General features: G+C 41.2%; 1 protein-coding gene across 2 annotated transcripts in view; it reads right to left on the reverse strand.

Moving 5' to 3' along the window:
• Positions 1 to 18,009, reverse strand: part of Crebbp (CREB binding protein) — a 146,635-nt gene that overhangs the window by 6,651 nt on the left and 121,975 nt on the right. For both annotated transcript variants that reach the window (XM_005349241.2, XM_005349242.3), the window contains 9 exons: positions 14,026 to 14,106; positions 12,046 to 12,102; positions 9,793 to 9,870; positions 9,438 to 9,505; positions 6,528 to 6,678; positions 6,108 to 6,254; positions 5,422 to 5,535; positions 4,315 to 4,480; positions 3,881 to 4,048 (listed from right to left, as the gene is read on the reverse strand). In XM_005349241.2, coding sequence (XP_005349298.1) covers positions 3,881 to 4,048; positions 4,315 to 4,480; positions 5,422 to 5,535; positions 6,108 to 6,254; positions 6,528 to 6,678; positions 9,438 to 9,505; positions 9,793 to 9,870; positions 12,046 to 12,102; positions 14,026 to 14,106 — 1,030 coding nt within the window. The remainder of the gene's footprint in view (positions 1 to 3,880; positions 4,049 to 4,314; positions 4,481 to 5,421; positions 5,536 to 6,107; positions 6,255 to 6,527; positions 6,679 to 9,437; positions 9,506 to 9,792; positions 9,871 to 12,045; positions 12,103 to 14,025; positions 14,107 to 18,009) is intronic.

Raw genomic sequence — 18,009 nt, forward strand, 5'->3', positions numbered from 1 at the left:
TCAGAACAACATCCATTTCCTAATCTGTGGGGCTCCAGAGACCCCATATGCACCTGGGCCATAGGCTGCCATCAGAGGGCTAAAAATTGAATCTTTCAAGCCTGGCTGGCACCTGTATGTCCTCTTACTTCTTCAGGATGTGTGTGTGTGTGTTTTGGTTTTTCGAGACAGGTTTCTCTGTGGCTTTGGTGCCTGTCCTGGAACTAGCTCTTATAGACCAGGCTGGCCTTGAACTCAGAGATCCACCTGACTCTGCCTCTCCAGTGCTGGGATTAAAGGTGCCTGGCTCTTCTTAAGGATGTTAATTCAGAATCTAAGCTTAGATTCTAAGAGGAAGTTTCCTGTCATTCCCCACTGGACAGGAATGCTAAGCTGTTCCATCCTGCATGCTCAGTACCTGGTTCTTTATCTTGGGAAGGCCCGCTCATCTGTATGAATTTTCAAAAGACTCAGGGAATGTGCAAATGAAGGTAGCACCAGGAGGAGCAGGCACACCCTGATTTTTCCAGGTCCCACTCAACACTTGGACTACGGTAAAGTCCAAGTTTGTCTTGCAACCTGTTGTTATTATTTTTAATTATTACTTGGCTGAGGTCTAAAAGGGACTCACTCCTCAGTTCAAGAGCTCCAATGATCCTACTATAAAAAGAACTTGGGGCATCATTCATTTAGAATACAACCAAGAAAAGCTAATCAGATCTGACCCAGAGAACTTCTTTATCCTGCAGTATTGGGAGCGAAACCAGAGCCTTACAGAAGCTAAGCATGTGCGCCACCACTAAACTATGCCCTCAGCTCCAAAGGGTCACTTTTCCATGTGATGCTGCATAACCTAGATTTCAAACTCATCATGTATCTAAATCAAATAATTTTTAAAATTACTTTACTTACATGCATGTATTATGTGTATTTGTGAGTGTGTCACAGTGCCCATGTGGAGGTCTTTTTTTTTATTTTTATTTTTAACAGAAGATTGGATTCGAGCATGTGGACCCTGGGACTTGAACTCAGGCCATCACACATGGCAGTAACAGGCACTTTTACTTGGACCCATCTTAATGGCCCCTCAAATAAATTTTAATTATTTGGATTTTTTTTTTTTTTTTTTTTTTTTTGGAGACAGCTCTGGCTGTCTTGGAACTGACTGTGTAGACTGGCCTTGAACTCACAGAGATCTGCCTGCCTCTGTTTCTGAGTGCTGGATTAAAGGTGTGTCACTATGCTTGATTTCAAATAAACTTCTTAGTTTATTTTTATTATTATTATTTTATTTTATTTTATTTTTTTTTGTTTTTCGAGACAGGGTTTCTCTGTGGCTTTGGAGCCTGTCCTGGAACTAGCTCTGTAGACCAGGCTGGTCTCGAACTGGGCTGGAGAGATGGCTCAGAGGTTAAGAGCATTGCCTGCTTTTCCAAAGGTCCTGAGTTCAATTCCCAGCAACCACATGGTGGCTCACAAGGGCTGGAGAGATGGCTCAGTGGTTAAGAGCATCGCCTGCTCTTCCAAAGGTCCTGAGTTCAATACCCAGCAACCACATGGTGGCTCACAACCATCTGTAATTAGGTCTGGTGCCCTCTTCTGGTCTGCAGACACACACACAGACAGAATATTTTATTTTTTTTAAAGACAGAGTTCTCTGCATATCTTTGGAGCCTGTCCTGGAATTCGCTCTGTAGACCAAGCTTAGGCATCTGAGTTTGAGGCCTCTGCCTTCCGACTCCTGAGTTCTGTGATTAAAGGTGCCACCACTGCCCGGCTAAATAAACTTTTTAAAGAAATTGTTTTTGAGCTAGGCATAGTTGTACGTACATTTAATCATAGCACTTAGGAGTCAGACTGATCTTTGAGTTTAGGCCAGCCAAAGTTATGCAGAGTCTCGTCTCAAAAAATCAACAAAAGGAAGAAGAGAAAAAAGAGAGAGAGAGAAATTATTTGGTCACCTGGAAACACGCACTGTGGTTATTTTTCTAGTGAAGTTTTACCTGTGCATGTGCCTAAGGGTAGCTGGGGTTGAACACATGATGTGGTATCCTGTCTCCCTCATTTAACACCACAAAAAACTCTTCTCTACTTCAATTAACTTCAAATTCTAATTTTTCAGTTTTTTAAACTGTTTGAGAATTTTATACATGCATGTAATATGTTTTAACGAAGCATCCTACCCCCATTCCCTCTCTTCTAGTTCCTCCCCGGAGAATCTAATTTTTAGCAGCAAAGCAATGTCCCCTACAAAGTGTGAGCCATACTAAAGTTAATCCCACTGTGAGGTCCTAGGTAATCTTAGGAAGGGGAATCCTTGCTCTCAGCATCTACACTGCATACACAGAAAAGAACAAATTTACTTGTCAACACTTTCCCTAGCATACGGTGAAGGAGGGCTCAGGCACAAGCCACCTAAGTCGTCTGAACAGCTTCACTGACACCATGCCAGAGACCAACTTGGATGAATCAGTTTGTTCTGCATTCCTTTAGAGTCCTTTCCTTGGTAGTAGCAGGACTGTCCTTGTGCTCTGCTGCGTTGTGCACCAGTGACTCCCACAGATGGGCCCACTTCCACTTCTTCAAGTGACGCCACCACTGCTGTCCTTAACAAACTGAGACAAATGGTTCTGTGTCAGGTCACCTATGCTCATGATCACTTGGTCTCCACTCCAAAGTACCGAGTCAGCCACTGAGACATGCCTGTTCTTTTAAGGCCAATCTGAATATGGCCTACTCTCTCTAGCTTCTTGGGAACTGTTTTGCAGTCAAGTAGGAAACCAAACCATGATGAGGAACAGCCAAGTTCCTGAGAAGGTGAAGGGATGGACCAACTTCTGGAGGTTCCAAAGAAAGACAGAGAGAGAAAGTCAGACAATGGGGACAATCTGGGAGATCTTGGGAACAACCAGGGACATAAGCTTCTCTTTCATCCTGGTCTGTGCTTTCTATATTACAGCTCTCTTTTTGAAGACATAAAACGCAACATGTTCAGTGTTGAGCACATTGTAACCATTCAACAGATCATGTGTACACTGAGCATGCATGCTTATCTGAGGCTTCAGGTGTTGCCACATGCTGCCAGCACCTCTAGCCCTGCTGGGATCCAGTCTGACCATTTCCTATGGAGCAATGCAACCCACCATTTGTTTCTCCCTCACCAAAGTAAGCTCAAGCTTTACACAAGACATTCTTCTAACTCATCATTTCTCATATTCTACAAACATTCTCCACAGAAGTCAATGTACATACCTACCGGACCTACAACTACAATCAATATATATGCCATTGTCAGCTCTACCTGACCAAGTAGTACCTTGTGACTTTTGATACAGCATACTTTCTCCCCTCAACTCAAGTGGGATCTCAGCTCCGATGTCACTGTTTCCAAAGGCACCCTCAGACCTCTGTCTTCTTTACCTTAGGCTCCTTTCTTCTCAGAGTTGCCCCACCACATGAAAACACATCTTGAAGCTATCCAGGTCCTTGGTTTTTTCCTAGTATAAGATACCTCTTGGGGCAGGGACAAGGTCTTGCTTAGTACACTTTGCACTCCCTGGTACACAGGGATAGTAAACAGTGAACAGATTGAGAGCAAACAAAAAACAAAACAAAAAAACGCCCCTCCCCCCAAAACCCCACAAAATGAGGAATTGCCACAATACGCAGCACAAGGTACTTCAGTCTCTCTAGGAAGTAATTTCTACCCATCTCCATGTACTGCCCTGGTTCCAAAAGGTCACCATCTCTCCAGGTCTAACCAGTAGGCCCCACATCTGCTTATTGCTGATTATGGTGACATCCTATGTGTGTGCACAAGAACACCCACAGGAAGAAGCCAACAGCAAATGTATTCTTTTCAGCCTGCCACTCTGGTGGCACAGCTCTAGCTGGGCTGTACCTCAGGGGTCTCACTAGCTGCAGTACTTTCTTCTTTTTTCCTTTCTTCTTCTTCTTGTTCTAGCTCTTTGATGCTTTCTTCCAACACATTAGGCCAGAAATCTCCTTCAAAATAGGGTAACTCCTTGGCACTCGTGAGCCTGTCTTCATTTGCTTGTTTGAAGATGTCCTAAGAGGAAGCAGAAGAGAGGTGAGGTGAGGTCCCCTAGAGGCTACTGGGGACCACATACACAAACTAGACATCAACTGACTAAAAGGCCCACTGCTCTGACCAACTGCATAGTTGCTTCTGCAGTTTCATCAGATGTTTGCAGGCTATTGATTTCTATTTCTTGTAATTTATCATAGTTATAAAGCACATGAGTGCCAGAAGAAAATACATAAAACATGTCAGTCAGCTGTGACAAAGTCAACATCTTCCTTCAACAGGAGTACCTTATAGTCATTAATGATCCTCTCTGCGAATGCCTTGTCCAGCATTTTCTTGTACCACTCCTGCAGTCGTTTTGGTTTGGGGATTTTCTGATCAGGAGGGTGGCAATGAAAGATGTAGTCATCTCCTTCACTTGGAGGACAGGCCCAGATGTGTCCTGTCACATACCTATAAGAACATACAAAACAAGCCAGACAGAAGTATAAGTGAACTCTTATCTATTTTTGAGGCAACTGCAGCTTAAGAATAGTAACTAAAGCAAGAACAGAAATTAATGGGGTAAGATGAAAACAAAAGAAATGGCCATAAATGCTTGGGTAGGTCTTATAAAATACTTGGGCTCCAACCCAATATGTGAATGGTGTGTGTGTGTGTGTGTGTGTGTAAAAGCATTATCTTCTTCATTTACAAATCCAACCCTATATTCAGCACTGAATATTTCATTCTCAGAAGTACTTGCATGGAGCTGAGCCTGCCAGGGCCTGGTAAAATGAAGTGAAGCACCAGCTTCCTGCCTATTTCCTCCTATGACTGGAAAGGCAGCTCAGGCAAGTAACTCTCTTTAGAGGATTAATGTCAAATATCTTATCCGCTCTGTGCAAGGCACTTTAGCAAACCTTTTCAGGTCTAGGAAAAGAATGTGACAGGTGTGGTATATAAACACATAGTACCAGAGAAAAAAAAAGACAGCGTTTGTGTATTCAATCAGTGATTTCCAATCAAAGAGTAGAAAAGATAAATGTATAGAGACAGAAAATAGATTAGTGGCTGTCTGGAGCCAGGGGCAGGACAGGGAGTAGTAGCAGAGGAGAGTGTGTAGAATGGTTACACCAGTCAATAATTTTAAAAACCACTGACTCTAAAACTTGAAACAGAAAAAACACATGATAAGCAGATTTTGCCTCAATAAAGTAAAAAGAAAATGAAAAGAAAGCAGAGGCAAAGATAAGTCACTGCTCTTTGGAATCAGACATACGTGAGAGGCTCAGCAGACTTCTGAACCACTCTCAATATATTAGAATAAAAACACATAAAACTAAACGAGAAAAACACACTATTTCACAAAATAGACAAAATGTTTTAATTGATTCTGAAAAACCAAGACTCACCCCAATTTCTTCACATACTCTAGATATCCAATGAGTATCTCATGGTAAACAGCTGTCCGGAGGCAGCGCGGCCGGAAGAAATGAATACTGTCCAGATAAGATATGTATACACGCCTGCAGGGGTGGGTGGGGTGTCATTTTTATTTCTAATTCAGGGTACCCCTTAAGTTTGAAAATACTAACATCCCAAAGCCCCCAGAAGTAGATTTTGATAGCCACCACAGAGGCCACCTGACTAGATGTGAAAAACTCGAATCACAGTTCCAGCTGAAAACTAAGGAAACAGAAATAATTTTCTACTGTTACAAAAAAGAGAAGGAAACCTTCCCCAGGGGAGCAACTTGGAAGAGGCCACTTCTTTGCCCCTCTCACCCAAAGTCCAGACTAAATAAACCAACTCTGGACCAGAGAGACTTGGTTTGAACAGAACATTTAGCTGTTGCTACTCTGGCTCCCCAGTGATCATCTTGATAAGACAAAGTAAAGCTAGGGCCACACACAAGCATGCCACATTACCACCAAGACCCTTTGTTTCCTGACAGTTTACAGGAAAACAAAGCTAATTGGTTTAGTCAGGTAACTATTTGAATCCAGTAGCAAAGCACACATTTTTAAGACACCCGAGCCTCTGTCTGTTACATCCAGAATGGGGCTAAAAAGCACACTCAGAAGTAACATGGGACTACCTTGTATTTGGTGGGGGGCAATCAGAGCCATATTCTTGCACATGCATCCCAAAAAAGCACACATCGACTCCATCAATCTCTTCAAAAGCAAAGAGTGCTTTGGTTCGATACGGGAAAGATTCAGACATTTCTCCAGAATCCACAAACCTGAAACAGAAATCAAAGCCTGTCCTGTGTAGAAGGCTCAAGCTCGGCAACCTCTTGCAAAGACAGCCAGAGTAGTTTTGGGCTGTGCTGCAGCTCTTCCTGGTCCTGTTTATTAGGCAAGGGAACCATCTCGGATAATGTATTGAAATTCAGAAAAGAAGGTTACATCCTAGTTACCACAAGCCTTTGCATTAAGTACGTCACACTTGAAGTCCTACAGAGTCAGGAGTGGGGCTTACCCCACAGTTTAGGACAGGAAGAAAAAACACAAACCTTGACTTCATCCCAGGCTTGACCTCCACAGTCTTGTCTGAGCTGGCCACCACTCTGACAAAAACCTCCCCAGCTTCAGGGTGATTCTGGCGCCGCAAAAACTTGTTCACTCGGTCTTCCAAGTGGTTTCCCAAGCGTGTGGTCTGAAGCCCTAAAAGTTCAGAATGAACAGGATCAAGCAAAGCTGTTGAGGCTGCTGATTCACGCCGCTATTTCCAAGGACTAACAGTTGTTCTGTAAGAATAGAAGAGCTCCACCCCGTGACACGAGCATCTTCTTTAGGAAAGCAGGTGTGCAGCCTTAGGCACTTTGCTCCTTGTTGGCCATTTATCTGCTCACACTTCTGTCCATTTCTAATAGTAAGGGTCAGGAGAGACACAAAGATGGCCTGAATCTGACAGGACTGAGGAGATTGTGCTTCTTGCCCTTCACATCAGGTCCTGGGTAGATGAGTGGCTGTGGGACAAGCCCTGCCCTGGGGCTATGTTGAGCAGAAGTCTCCTGTGTGGAGGGCTATCTCAGGAATGCCAACAGGCAGACTGCTTACTCCCCAGAACTACACTTGAGGAACTCCTATAACAACAAGGAATATGGCACACCTTTGACCCAGTCAATGACGGGGTTTTCTTCCACCTAGTTCAGTTGCAGTCTAAAAGGGAGCTTAGAACACCTAGGGCTAAGTCATCAAGCATTAGCCAAAGACTGTTTGCTGCCTTCTGAGCACAGTGCTCAGCTGGGAGGTAGAGCAGGCATGACCTTAGCATCAGGCAACTTCATCTTGGTTATGTGGCCTGTCCTGTGCTGGCTCTGGCCATAGCAGAAGAGATAGCCCATATGACCACTGTGACCAAAGCCAGGAATAAACATCACTATGGAGAACTGCTTTTCAGGGAAAGAGGACTAGAATGTGAGATCTATCAAAGATTCATCGTTTATAAAAATGAATGTATTTTGGAGGGGTGGTGCTGGGGAACTGAATACAAGATTGAACATATATTAAATAGATACTCCACCCCATCTCCCATGTCAGGTGATGGACCTCCCCCCTCTTCCTTTTGTTAAAAGGCAGGGTCTGTATCACTATGTAGCCCAGGTTGGCAAGGGATTCAAGGGAATTCTGTCTTAGCCTCTCAAGAGCTGAGATTACAGGCATGAGCCACCATAACCAGTTTAAGATGATAAAATTAAGTAAAATTTCTTCTTTAATGACTTTTAAATATTTTTTACAATCATGAAAATTGCTTATAGATAGTAAATCTAGAGGTCTGGAAAGATGGTCCAGTGTTTAAGAACATCTACTCTAGCAAGGGACCTGTGCTTAGTCTCAACATCAGTATCAGGTACCCCACAGGCACCTCAAACTACAGCTCTAGGGAACCTAATATCCACTATTCTGGGCCTCTATGTGTACTACATGCATTTGGTGTACATACAAAAAAGAAGGCACACACACACAGAGGTCTCTGTGTGTATAATATATATATATATATACACACCAATTAAAATTAATTAATATATTTTTTTTGGTTTTTTTAGACAGGGTTTCTCTGTAGCTTTTTTTAAATATTTATTTATTATGTATGCAATATTCTGTCTGTGTATATGCCTGCAGGCCAGAAGAAGGCACCAGACCCCTTTACAGATGGTTGTGAGCCACCATGTGGTTGCTGGGAATTGAACTCAGGACCTCTGGAAGAGCAGGCAATGCTCTTAACCTCTGAGCCATCTCTCCAGCCCCTCTCTGTAGCTTTGAAGCCTGTCCTAGAACTAGCTCTTGTAGACCAGGTTGGACTCGAACTCACAAAGATCTGCCTGACTCTGACTCCCGAGTGCTGGGATTAAAGGCGTGCGCCACCACCGCCTGGCATTAATAAATTAATGTTTTTAAAAGTAAATCCTAGAAGATTCCTTACTGTTGTCTCAAGTAGTATCTGAGAATTTACATCTCATATAAACTTCATTTTTCTGCAATAAATATAACAAGAGTGGTACCTTGGAGGTATATTAAGATAGAACCAACACTTGGTGGTGGTGGCACATTCCTTTAATCTCATCACTCAGGAGACAGAGGCAGGCCAATCTGTGAGTTCGAGTCTACAGAGCAAGTTCCAGGACAGCCAAGGCTACACTGAGAAACCATCTTGAATCCATCCCCCAAAAGGAAACAAAATCCAATAGCAAAGGAAAAAAACTCAGGAAAAAATAAAGATTTGTACAGTTAAAAGTAGTAACAAGTAGATTAGAGATCTGTTTTATACTTTAGTGAACATCAAGCTTCCTAAGTTTTGTCAGGCTGAGCTCTGTGCCCAGCAGTCTTCAGAGCTGAGTGATTGTTCTGACAAGCACAGAAGTAGGCACAAAGACCTTCAGAAGACAACCACCATTCTTGCTGAAATCCCCAAGGGAAAGCCTGCACTGAGGGACAGCAAGTCTTAAGCCCAGGAGACAACCCTGAAAGCCTGAACGTCTTTTCTGGACAGGACTCCCGATTCTTTCTAAGCTACTGGAGAAGGAACTGCCAACCAATATTCTCTCAGTAGGTCCTGAAATTTACTTTTTTTTTCTGTTGTTGTTTTTTGAGACAGGGCTTAGTGTAGCCCTGGCTGTCCTGGAACTCACAAGGATCCACCTACCTCTGTCTCCTGAGTGCTGGGACTAAAGGGATGTGCCACCACCGTCTACCTGAAGCTTTGCTCTTCTGAAATTTACTTTTTCAGCCCTCTAAAACGTTACTGAAAACATGAGCTGGTCATAAAGGGTCAAGCTGAATCACTACAATGAAAACCTTCCACATGAAAAGTGCTGTCACTGAGCTCTCAAAGTTCACAGTGACAGGTAACAAAGAAAGGGGAGCAACTACAGAAGTTCAAAGGACACAATCCAGGACACAGAAATTTTTAGCAAACTTACTCTTAGCACTGAATTTATTTTCTTTCCGAGGTCTGCCCGTTTTCTTCAAGCAGTTGTCACACACAAAACTGTACAACAAATAATGGGTGTGATAAGATTAGACTCAACAGTACAATGCAGCACTGAAATACTTTGTTGGCAGTTTAAATCACATCATTGTGAAAAGAGTGAAGAGACAGACGGCTCTGAGTCTACAATTTGTAAAGCAGGCAAACACAAGATTTAAATTTAGAACCAACTGCCACCTTCCTTAATTGCTAAATTTTGCCGACAATGAACAAAACTCAGCACCACAGACACCAATGACTTGTGCACAGCTGCTCCCCTTTCCCAGAGACCACAGCAAATCACTCACCCTGCAGGCCAAATGATGTCATAATGTAGAACGCAAATTTGATGCATCTTCCGGCCACACTCTTTGCAGTCAACAAAGCTGGGAGACAAGAAAGCACAATTATATACCAGGAGCTTAAGTATATGGCACACACTGTTGTCTGAACTACTTTCAGAAGCTCTGGCATCCATGTATGTGCTGACTAATGCAGAAATGTTTAACGTGCTTGCCTATGTTAGTTAATTTTCTTAATCAAGAAACAGGATCCCACCTTCACCCCACCCTGCCTACTTTTTCTGTTGAGTAAAAAGAGGTCTAGCCATGTAAGTCCAGCCTGGCCTTGAACACATGATCCATCTCTGGTCTACTCAGTGCTAAAATTGGAAGCCTGTACTACCATTCCTGGATTTTCTCTATTTTTTTCTCTCCCCGTTTCCCTCTGTGTGTGGGTTAGGGAAGGCATGTACACAAATGCAGGTATACAAATGGAAGTAAAAGCCAGCTTTGTAGAATCAGTTCTCTCCTTCTACCTTTATTTGAATTCTTGGGAATGAAATCATGTTGTCCTGTATCCTTAGCAAGTGCTTTTACTCACTGAGCAATCTTATTCAGGCCCTTTGTGCTCAGAATGTTATGTCCCTCTCTCCAACACCTGCTTTTAGATAAGAAATACCAACACCAAGAAGTCCACTCTAGTCGTGATGTGTTGTACCCATGCTAAAAGCTCTTATCCATGGAACCATGTACACTGTGGCTCCTGCTGCCTGCACTCATCTGTTGCTGCAAAAATGAACTTAAAACCCACACAAAAAGGACTAGAGAAATGGCTCAGTGGTGAAGAACACTAAGAACCTAAGTTCACCTCCAAGCCATTTGTAACTCTAGTTCAGGGAAATCTGACCTATTCTGGCTGCTGCAGGCATTAGGCAACATATATCCTGTATATAGATAAATTTAGGCAAACACTGATACATACAAATGAATCATTAACATTGGGGTGGGGGATGACCATGATAGGCAACAGAACAACATAGCATGGAGAATCAGAAACAAAACTGAATTTTCCTTGGGGGAAGTCTCTATATGCCCCAGCATTCATTATAGTGAAATCCTGTCCTTAAGTATGATACAGTAGTAGGCTAGAGGACATAGTAACCTTCCCAAAGGAAAGCTGGATCTCCATATGTGTCTGTGTGGCAAGTTGAGTATTTTCCATTATAGCAGTTGACCTCTCTGGAACTAGGAGATTTGGGGGCCAAGAGAACAAAGCAAAAGTGACAGACTTGTCCCAACCTTGAAGAGCCAACTTTGTAAAGCAATGGCAGTGGTAAGAATATATACTATAGTTCACAGGGCAGATTTTTTAGAAAGTGGTTCTTAAGATGTCTTATTTTTGGAGTTTCTCTGGGACAGTATTACCATTTCAGATAATGGCCTGTATTCTTTATGGAATCACACTAAGCAATCCTTAAAGATGCCTATTACCAAGGTTTAAAGAGGTTTCAGCAGAACTAAAACACCCACATCATCTTTATTTTTATTTAATTTTTATTTAATGACTTTTCAAGACAGGGTCCTGGAGCTCACCCTGTAGACCAGGCTGGCCTTGAGATCCTCCTGCCTCTGCCTCCCAAGGGCTAGGATTAAAGGCATGTGCCACCATTGCCTGGTTCACCCACATAATCTTATTTATTCATTTATTTAATGTATGTGAGTGCTCTCTCTGCATGTATGCCTTTAAATGCCAGAAGAGGGCATCAGATTTCACTATGGATGGTTGTGAGCCACCATGAGGTTGCTGAGAATTGAACTTGAGACTTCTGGAAGAGAAGCCAGTGCCTTAAACCGTTGACCCATCTTTCCTGCCCATTAATCCACATAATCTTATCACTATTAAAATCCAGAAACTGGAGAACATGTTACAGAGACATCTATTTTGACTTTTTGATAATTTGAAAAGAAACCCTATTTTTATTTTATCCTCCCATAATCTAGTCACAAGTAATAACTTTCCTCATCTAAGACTCTAAGTAAAAACGAATCAGGCATTGTGATACACACCTTTAATCCTAGCACTCGGGAGGCAGAAGCAGGCAGGTATCTGTGAGTTTAGGGCAGCCAGGGCCATACAGAGAGAACCTATCTCAAAAGACAAACAGAAGAAAGAGACAGAGACAGAGAGAAAACTACATATGTGTGTGTGTGTGTGTGTGTGTGTGTGTGTGTGTGTGTGTGTGTGTGTGTGTGTGTGTGTGTGTATGTATATATACTCACGGTTCAGGATCTAAGGTATCGTTTTTCTTCTTTTCAAATTGATCCTTGGAAATTGTCCTTTTTAAAAGAAAAAGAAACATTTTAGTTGACCTAAATATACTCCTCTACCATTTTTTTTCTTAAAATATCTGTTCTAAACTACTACTGGCTTTACTGTAAGATAATTATTATAATTTAGATTATGATAGCAAAATTGTGTTGAGATTTAAATATGTTTATTTTCAGTCAAGTTCATATGGCAAACAGCTACTGACATTGGTAAGATCACAGCTAAATGCCAATACACCCTCAATGCAAGGTAAGACTTCATCGAGGACTCCCACCTTGGAAGGGTGGAGTATTTGGGTTTCAATCCATGCATATGTAAATTACTTCTGACACATGGAATGATATAACTTTCTTTGTTGATGTTTCTTTTAAATAAAAGAGTTTACATACTGTGTGTGTGTGTGCACACACACGAGTAAACATAATGTGCATGTGTAGACACATGCCACAGTACTCCTGTGGAGATCAGAGGACAACTCTGTGAAGTTGGTTCTCTCCTTCCACCTTCATGTGGGTTTGGGGAGAGAACTCAGGTTGCCACATTTGCAATGAAAGTGCCTGTAACTACTGACTCATTCCACTAGTCCCCTTTCTGCATCTTTAGTTTTTATTCTAAGTGACATACAAAACTTAATGTTGTACATATTAATGGTATACCCTTGTGCACACTGCATAATGCTTTTTTAAGGCTAAATATACTAACCACCTCCAACACTTACCTTTTTGGAGGGGGGCATAAAAAACATTCAAAATATGTTCTTCTAGCTTTTTGAAAAGCATAGTACATAACTGTTATTGACAGTCAAGAGTAATCCATAGCTTTTGTTTATATATAACTGAACCTTAGCATTTATTGAAAAGCCTTTCCACATCCCTACTGTCTACAATTCAATGATGAACTACAATCAGATCAAAGAATTAAGATGACAAGGGTAATGAAATCAATTCTGAAGCAGTTTTCCTGTCTGTGAGACCTGTTAATTTTGAGGCCAGATTCCCAACATGACCAGAAGCATGAAAGATTTGGAACTGGGTGTGCAGAAAAGGGAACTATAAAATGCTTGGCAGGTTAGGGCAGATGGGCAGGCCAGCATGACTTTGGGCATTTTACAAATGGCAAGTGAGTCAAGTAGCCACTGTAGTTTTCATTTCTCTTGCTGGTTATGCTGCTGCCACTCAGAAGGAGTAACTGATGGACATGCTGGATCCATCTAGGGAGCAAGAGTCAGACCACCAGCAAGGAATGATAGGCAGTTTTATATTATACTAGAAGAAGTGGAGAGAGGAGTGGAATCTAACTTGCAGTTGCTTAGTCACTTAAAAGATGAAGGTTTAAAAGGTAAAGTCAATTCCAAATCTCTTATTTAAAAAAATAATTTATTTTTATGTGTACTGGGTTTTGCCTGCATGTATGTCTGTGTGAGGGTGTCAATCCCTGGAACTGGAGTTACAAAGAATGTGAGCTGTCACATAGGTGCTGGGAATTGAACCTGGGTCCTCTTGAAGAGCAGTTGGTGCTCTTAACTTCTGAGCTACCTCTCCAGGCCTGTTTTATTTTTCTTGAAGGGCGGTGTTGGTGGTATGTACACAACATGCACTTTCTGTGGATAAGGCTAGCTGGCTTCTCAGGTCTAACTGAAGCAGGGAACCCACCACCATGGAAAAGCTATTTGTTGGTGAAATGTACAAAGGTCAAGAACTGAACTAATCCTGCCTTGAACGGAGCAAGATGGAGAACTGGTGTTGCTGTTTGGCTGACACCTGTATCTTTAAGTATAAATATCTATGCCCATGAAACCATGTTTCCATTAAACGTGGGTATAGTTAATATATGAAGGAAAACAAAACACAAAAATGCACACAACTCAAAATGATATATCTGGCTTCTTCTTCAGGCATGAACACAAGGAAGTATAGCAAGATCATACTTACGTCTGAGGTTGGGAAGGGTCGTCACCCAGGGTCACATTCTCGCCCTGGATCTCTGTGAAACACTTCTCACAGAAATGATACCTGTCAGCAAGAAGGCCATACTTGGGTGAACTGGTCCATCACAACATACAGCCACCCAAGCAACGAAGCCACCAATCAGAGCAGGGCAGAGCACCACGACGAAGGGGGGGCGTTGTTGGTTGATTGATGGGTCAGTGAGGACAATGAAAGGAACAGGGGGGGGGCAGGTGGGGAAGGGCAGAATTAGAGAACAGGGAAGGGAACAAATAGCACAGACACAGAGGTAAGACGCAAACACCAGACAACACAGAGCAGAAAGCCAAGGCAAAGCATTGATTAGCATTCGGTCTCATTGCACGCATCATAGGCCATCATCACTAATAACGACAGGTTTGGTCCAGCTCCAAGATGCAAATGTTTTCAAGGAGTTAATACTAGAATTGCATGGAGCCTCAATTTAGAAAGCTGAATTTTGTCATAAAATCAAATATTGAGCCAGGGTTTAAAATAGAAAATTTTACTTTGAACAACAGTATGAGAAAAAAAGTCTCTTAAAAGCAAGTTAAACTGGAATAGCTTCATTTTTTTTAAAATGGAAATTTTATGCTTGACAGCATCATGAGGTTTTACTTCCAATATTAAGCCAGATCTTCCAACGTGTGACAATGTTGAGCACCCGGAACCATTTTTTGTTGTTACTGTTTATTTGCTATTTTCTCAAGTTAATCAACTCAGTTAATAGTAATTGAATTACAATACAAATGAAACCAAATCCATATTCTAGACAAACACTTAACAGAAATGCAGTCAGGGTCAAAGACTTTCCAGCCATTTATTAATAAGAATATACAGAGAAAAAAATGTGATATATTGTATATACAATACAATATATGCAAACCCACAAACAATTTTGGAAAAGTTTTGGTTCACTTCTAAGCTGTGATTTGAATTTTGGTACTGGGACCAATCATTCATGAGATACATGGCGAATGAGTGTTCTGACTTGGTATCAACCCAAGTTAAGCAAATTTAGAGAGGTAATCTTTAAATAGCACAATCTGCATTTGAAAATTTATTATCCATCATCCCAATTTCTTGTGTGATATAATATGAGCCAGGGCTCATGTTGTTAAGTGACAACAATTAAAATAAAGACTTAAATGTTTGGAAAGGACATGAATGAGAAGTTAACAAAAAGGCAGATTCTGCATAAAACAAGATGAGCACACAAAAATACTATAAAATAAACAAGCTGAACAGAGGTAAATTACACAGGCAAAAAGATGAGCATAAGCTAGCAGCAGCAGTACAATAAAATGCGGATTTAGCGCTCAAAACTACATCTACAGGATGCCAAGAAGGATTAGTATTAAGGACACTGATGAGACTTGGAGCACAGGCTGACCCCCAGTGCAGAGCAGGAGGCACTAACTATGCTCTCACACACTCACTCGTTCATCACTCAGCCGCATGCTCACTCACTCATCACTCACTCAGCTACAGAACGAGACATGAGCCACCAGGAGAGGCCCCCACAAGTCCCAGTTTTCACCTTCATTAAAACATTGAGCATTTTGTCCACAGACTTCACTAACTGACACATGTAGCCAATTTAAAACATAAAACTTCATTCAGAACATTCATAATATCTTCAGGTTATCCAATTTTTCACATTCTGTTGATGAACAGGGCAGATTCTTGCCAGGATAAGATTAAAAACTGACTAGGAACAGACAGTTTTGTCTATTTTTGAGTAAACCATAGTAATGTCCTTGTCATTCACAATTTTGTAAATATTCTTATAGAGCCTTTAAAATTCTTCCACATACAGCAGGGCACAGTATAAGCAAACATTCTCTCAAGCCAAGAACTCTGTTAAAAATAAAGCATAGAACTAAGTGATCCATTCATCATATAAGCAAATGTACTACTGGGGGCCAGCAAGAACTGCTGGGCAGTCTGAAGTGAAACTACCATAATCGCAAGTTGAGTCTTGATGATTTTAAGAACTTGGAAAAACTCTTAGCGTTTTCAGTCAGTCATTAAAGCTTCACAACACATAAGACACGAGAACACACACCCATTGTTTCCAGTGTGGAAACTAACGCACAGAGAAGCACCGATGAGAGCCAGTCTGGGAATGGCCAAGAAAACCTAAACTCTGTGTGTGTGGCGACCAATTCCCAGTCCTGAGAAGCTCAAGGTCACAAAATTTGAGGGATAGTATTAAGACTCTAGAGTCTGTCCCAAAGCACTGGCAGTAAATTTACACATAATCAAGCCTGTTCATTGAGAGGACAGGGCCAATAGCCTCACTCCATCAACCTCCACTGAGATGAAGAGAGTGCAGAACAAAGTAGCTTTCTAATGAAGATGAAATTTTATGTAGACGGTCATTATTATGACAAAGTCTACACTTCACTCTCCCTAAAAATAAAGGTTCAGAAGTTTACTTCTTAACCATTACCAATCTGGATAACACTCTGTCTTGTGTGAAGGAAGTAGTGTGAAGAACATGGAACCGTGAAGGAGAAACAGTTCACGTAATCCAATGATAGTACAAATCTGGGTTGCTAAGTTAGCAATGTAACTATAGAGTTTAGCTGTGAATGAAAGTAGTTTATTGTATATTTTCAAATGCAGATTGTTTTAAATACTTTATCAGTATTTATAAATTGGAGTATCTATAGATAATTTCCACATTATCTTCAAATAATTACTGGAAAAGCTGTAACAGTTTCTTCAAAGTAAGTTACTTTCCAATTTTAAAAATGTAGAACCAAGTGAAAATGTAAGCATCCACTAGCATAAACATTAAGAATTTCACTTGTTTTAATGGTCTGTAGCATGTTTTACTGATTTAAGTGCCTAAAACTTTAGCACAAGTGACAACAGAATTTATTTGGAACACAATAGTGTTCAGTTAATTTGAAAATAATGATGAGCAATCAGAATATTAATTGTTGAATTTGGTCACTGCTTTCTTAGAATTACAGGGTAATGATCAATTCATGTACTTTTCTAAGAGCACAGAGGGTACAAATGGCTAAAACTTTTGAGATGTATCATACATAGGATACAACTCCTGTATTTATACTTTTGTTTAGTAAAAGTGAAGTTCTACACAAAAATAAAATTAGGCATTTCAGCACTTCCAGAATAATCCTAGTGTTTGTCCTCTATCATTGAACTTTCCTGATCCTACCAGCTCAATTGACCTTTAATTGCTCTCAGAGGATGGGCCCTTATCTGTGTAGTCAGTACAAGGAGTCCCTAAGCAACCAAGAACAGTGAAACAATGCAAAGGCCCAAATACTTAAAGGAAGCCAGGTGTTGTGGCCTCTGCCTGTCATTCTAGCACTCAGGAGGCTGAGGCAAGAAAATCAAATGTGAGGTCATGTTGAGCTACAGCGAGACCCTAGCTCAACAAAACAAAACCAAAAAACCAAAAATAAATAAATGAATAAACAAAAAGCAAAACCAGCCAACCATATAAACAAATTTACAACTTTCTGTAAGTCACAATGGTCTTCAAAGTACATTCCTATACACTATCCCATTGAAGATAGGACAACAAGAGCCAGTTAGGAGAGATGCTATTGCGCTTGTATCTTTAACAAGGTTAAGTTTGTTACATCATGAAATATATCACAGGGCTAAGACAATAAATGGAGGGGACAAGGCATAATACATGGTCATTGTGGGAGGATCCCCTGAAGGGTTATGGCTATCCTTTTCAATTTTGTCTCTCAATGTTTCTACTGCAAGGCCAAGGGTGACAGACACTGCATAAGCAATGTTCTGGATGTTCTGGAGTCTATCTAACTACAAACAACATCACAGACCACAAAACAAGACAACTGCACAACTACCCCCACCAAACACTTCTACTTAAGAAGGGGAATGTTTAGTTAAGTTGTTTTCACCAGGACAAGTAGTTCAGGCTGCACTTCTATTAGAGAT

Source organism: Microtus ochrogaster, chromosome 7 (genome assembly GCF_000317375.1).
Source record: "Microtus ochrogaster isolate Prairie Vole_2 chromosome 7, MicOch1.0, whole genome shotgun sequence".
Taxonomy (NCBI): domain Eukaryota; kingdom Metazoa; phylum Chordata; class Mammalia; order Rodentia; family Cricetidae; genus Microtus; species Microtus ochrogaster.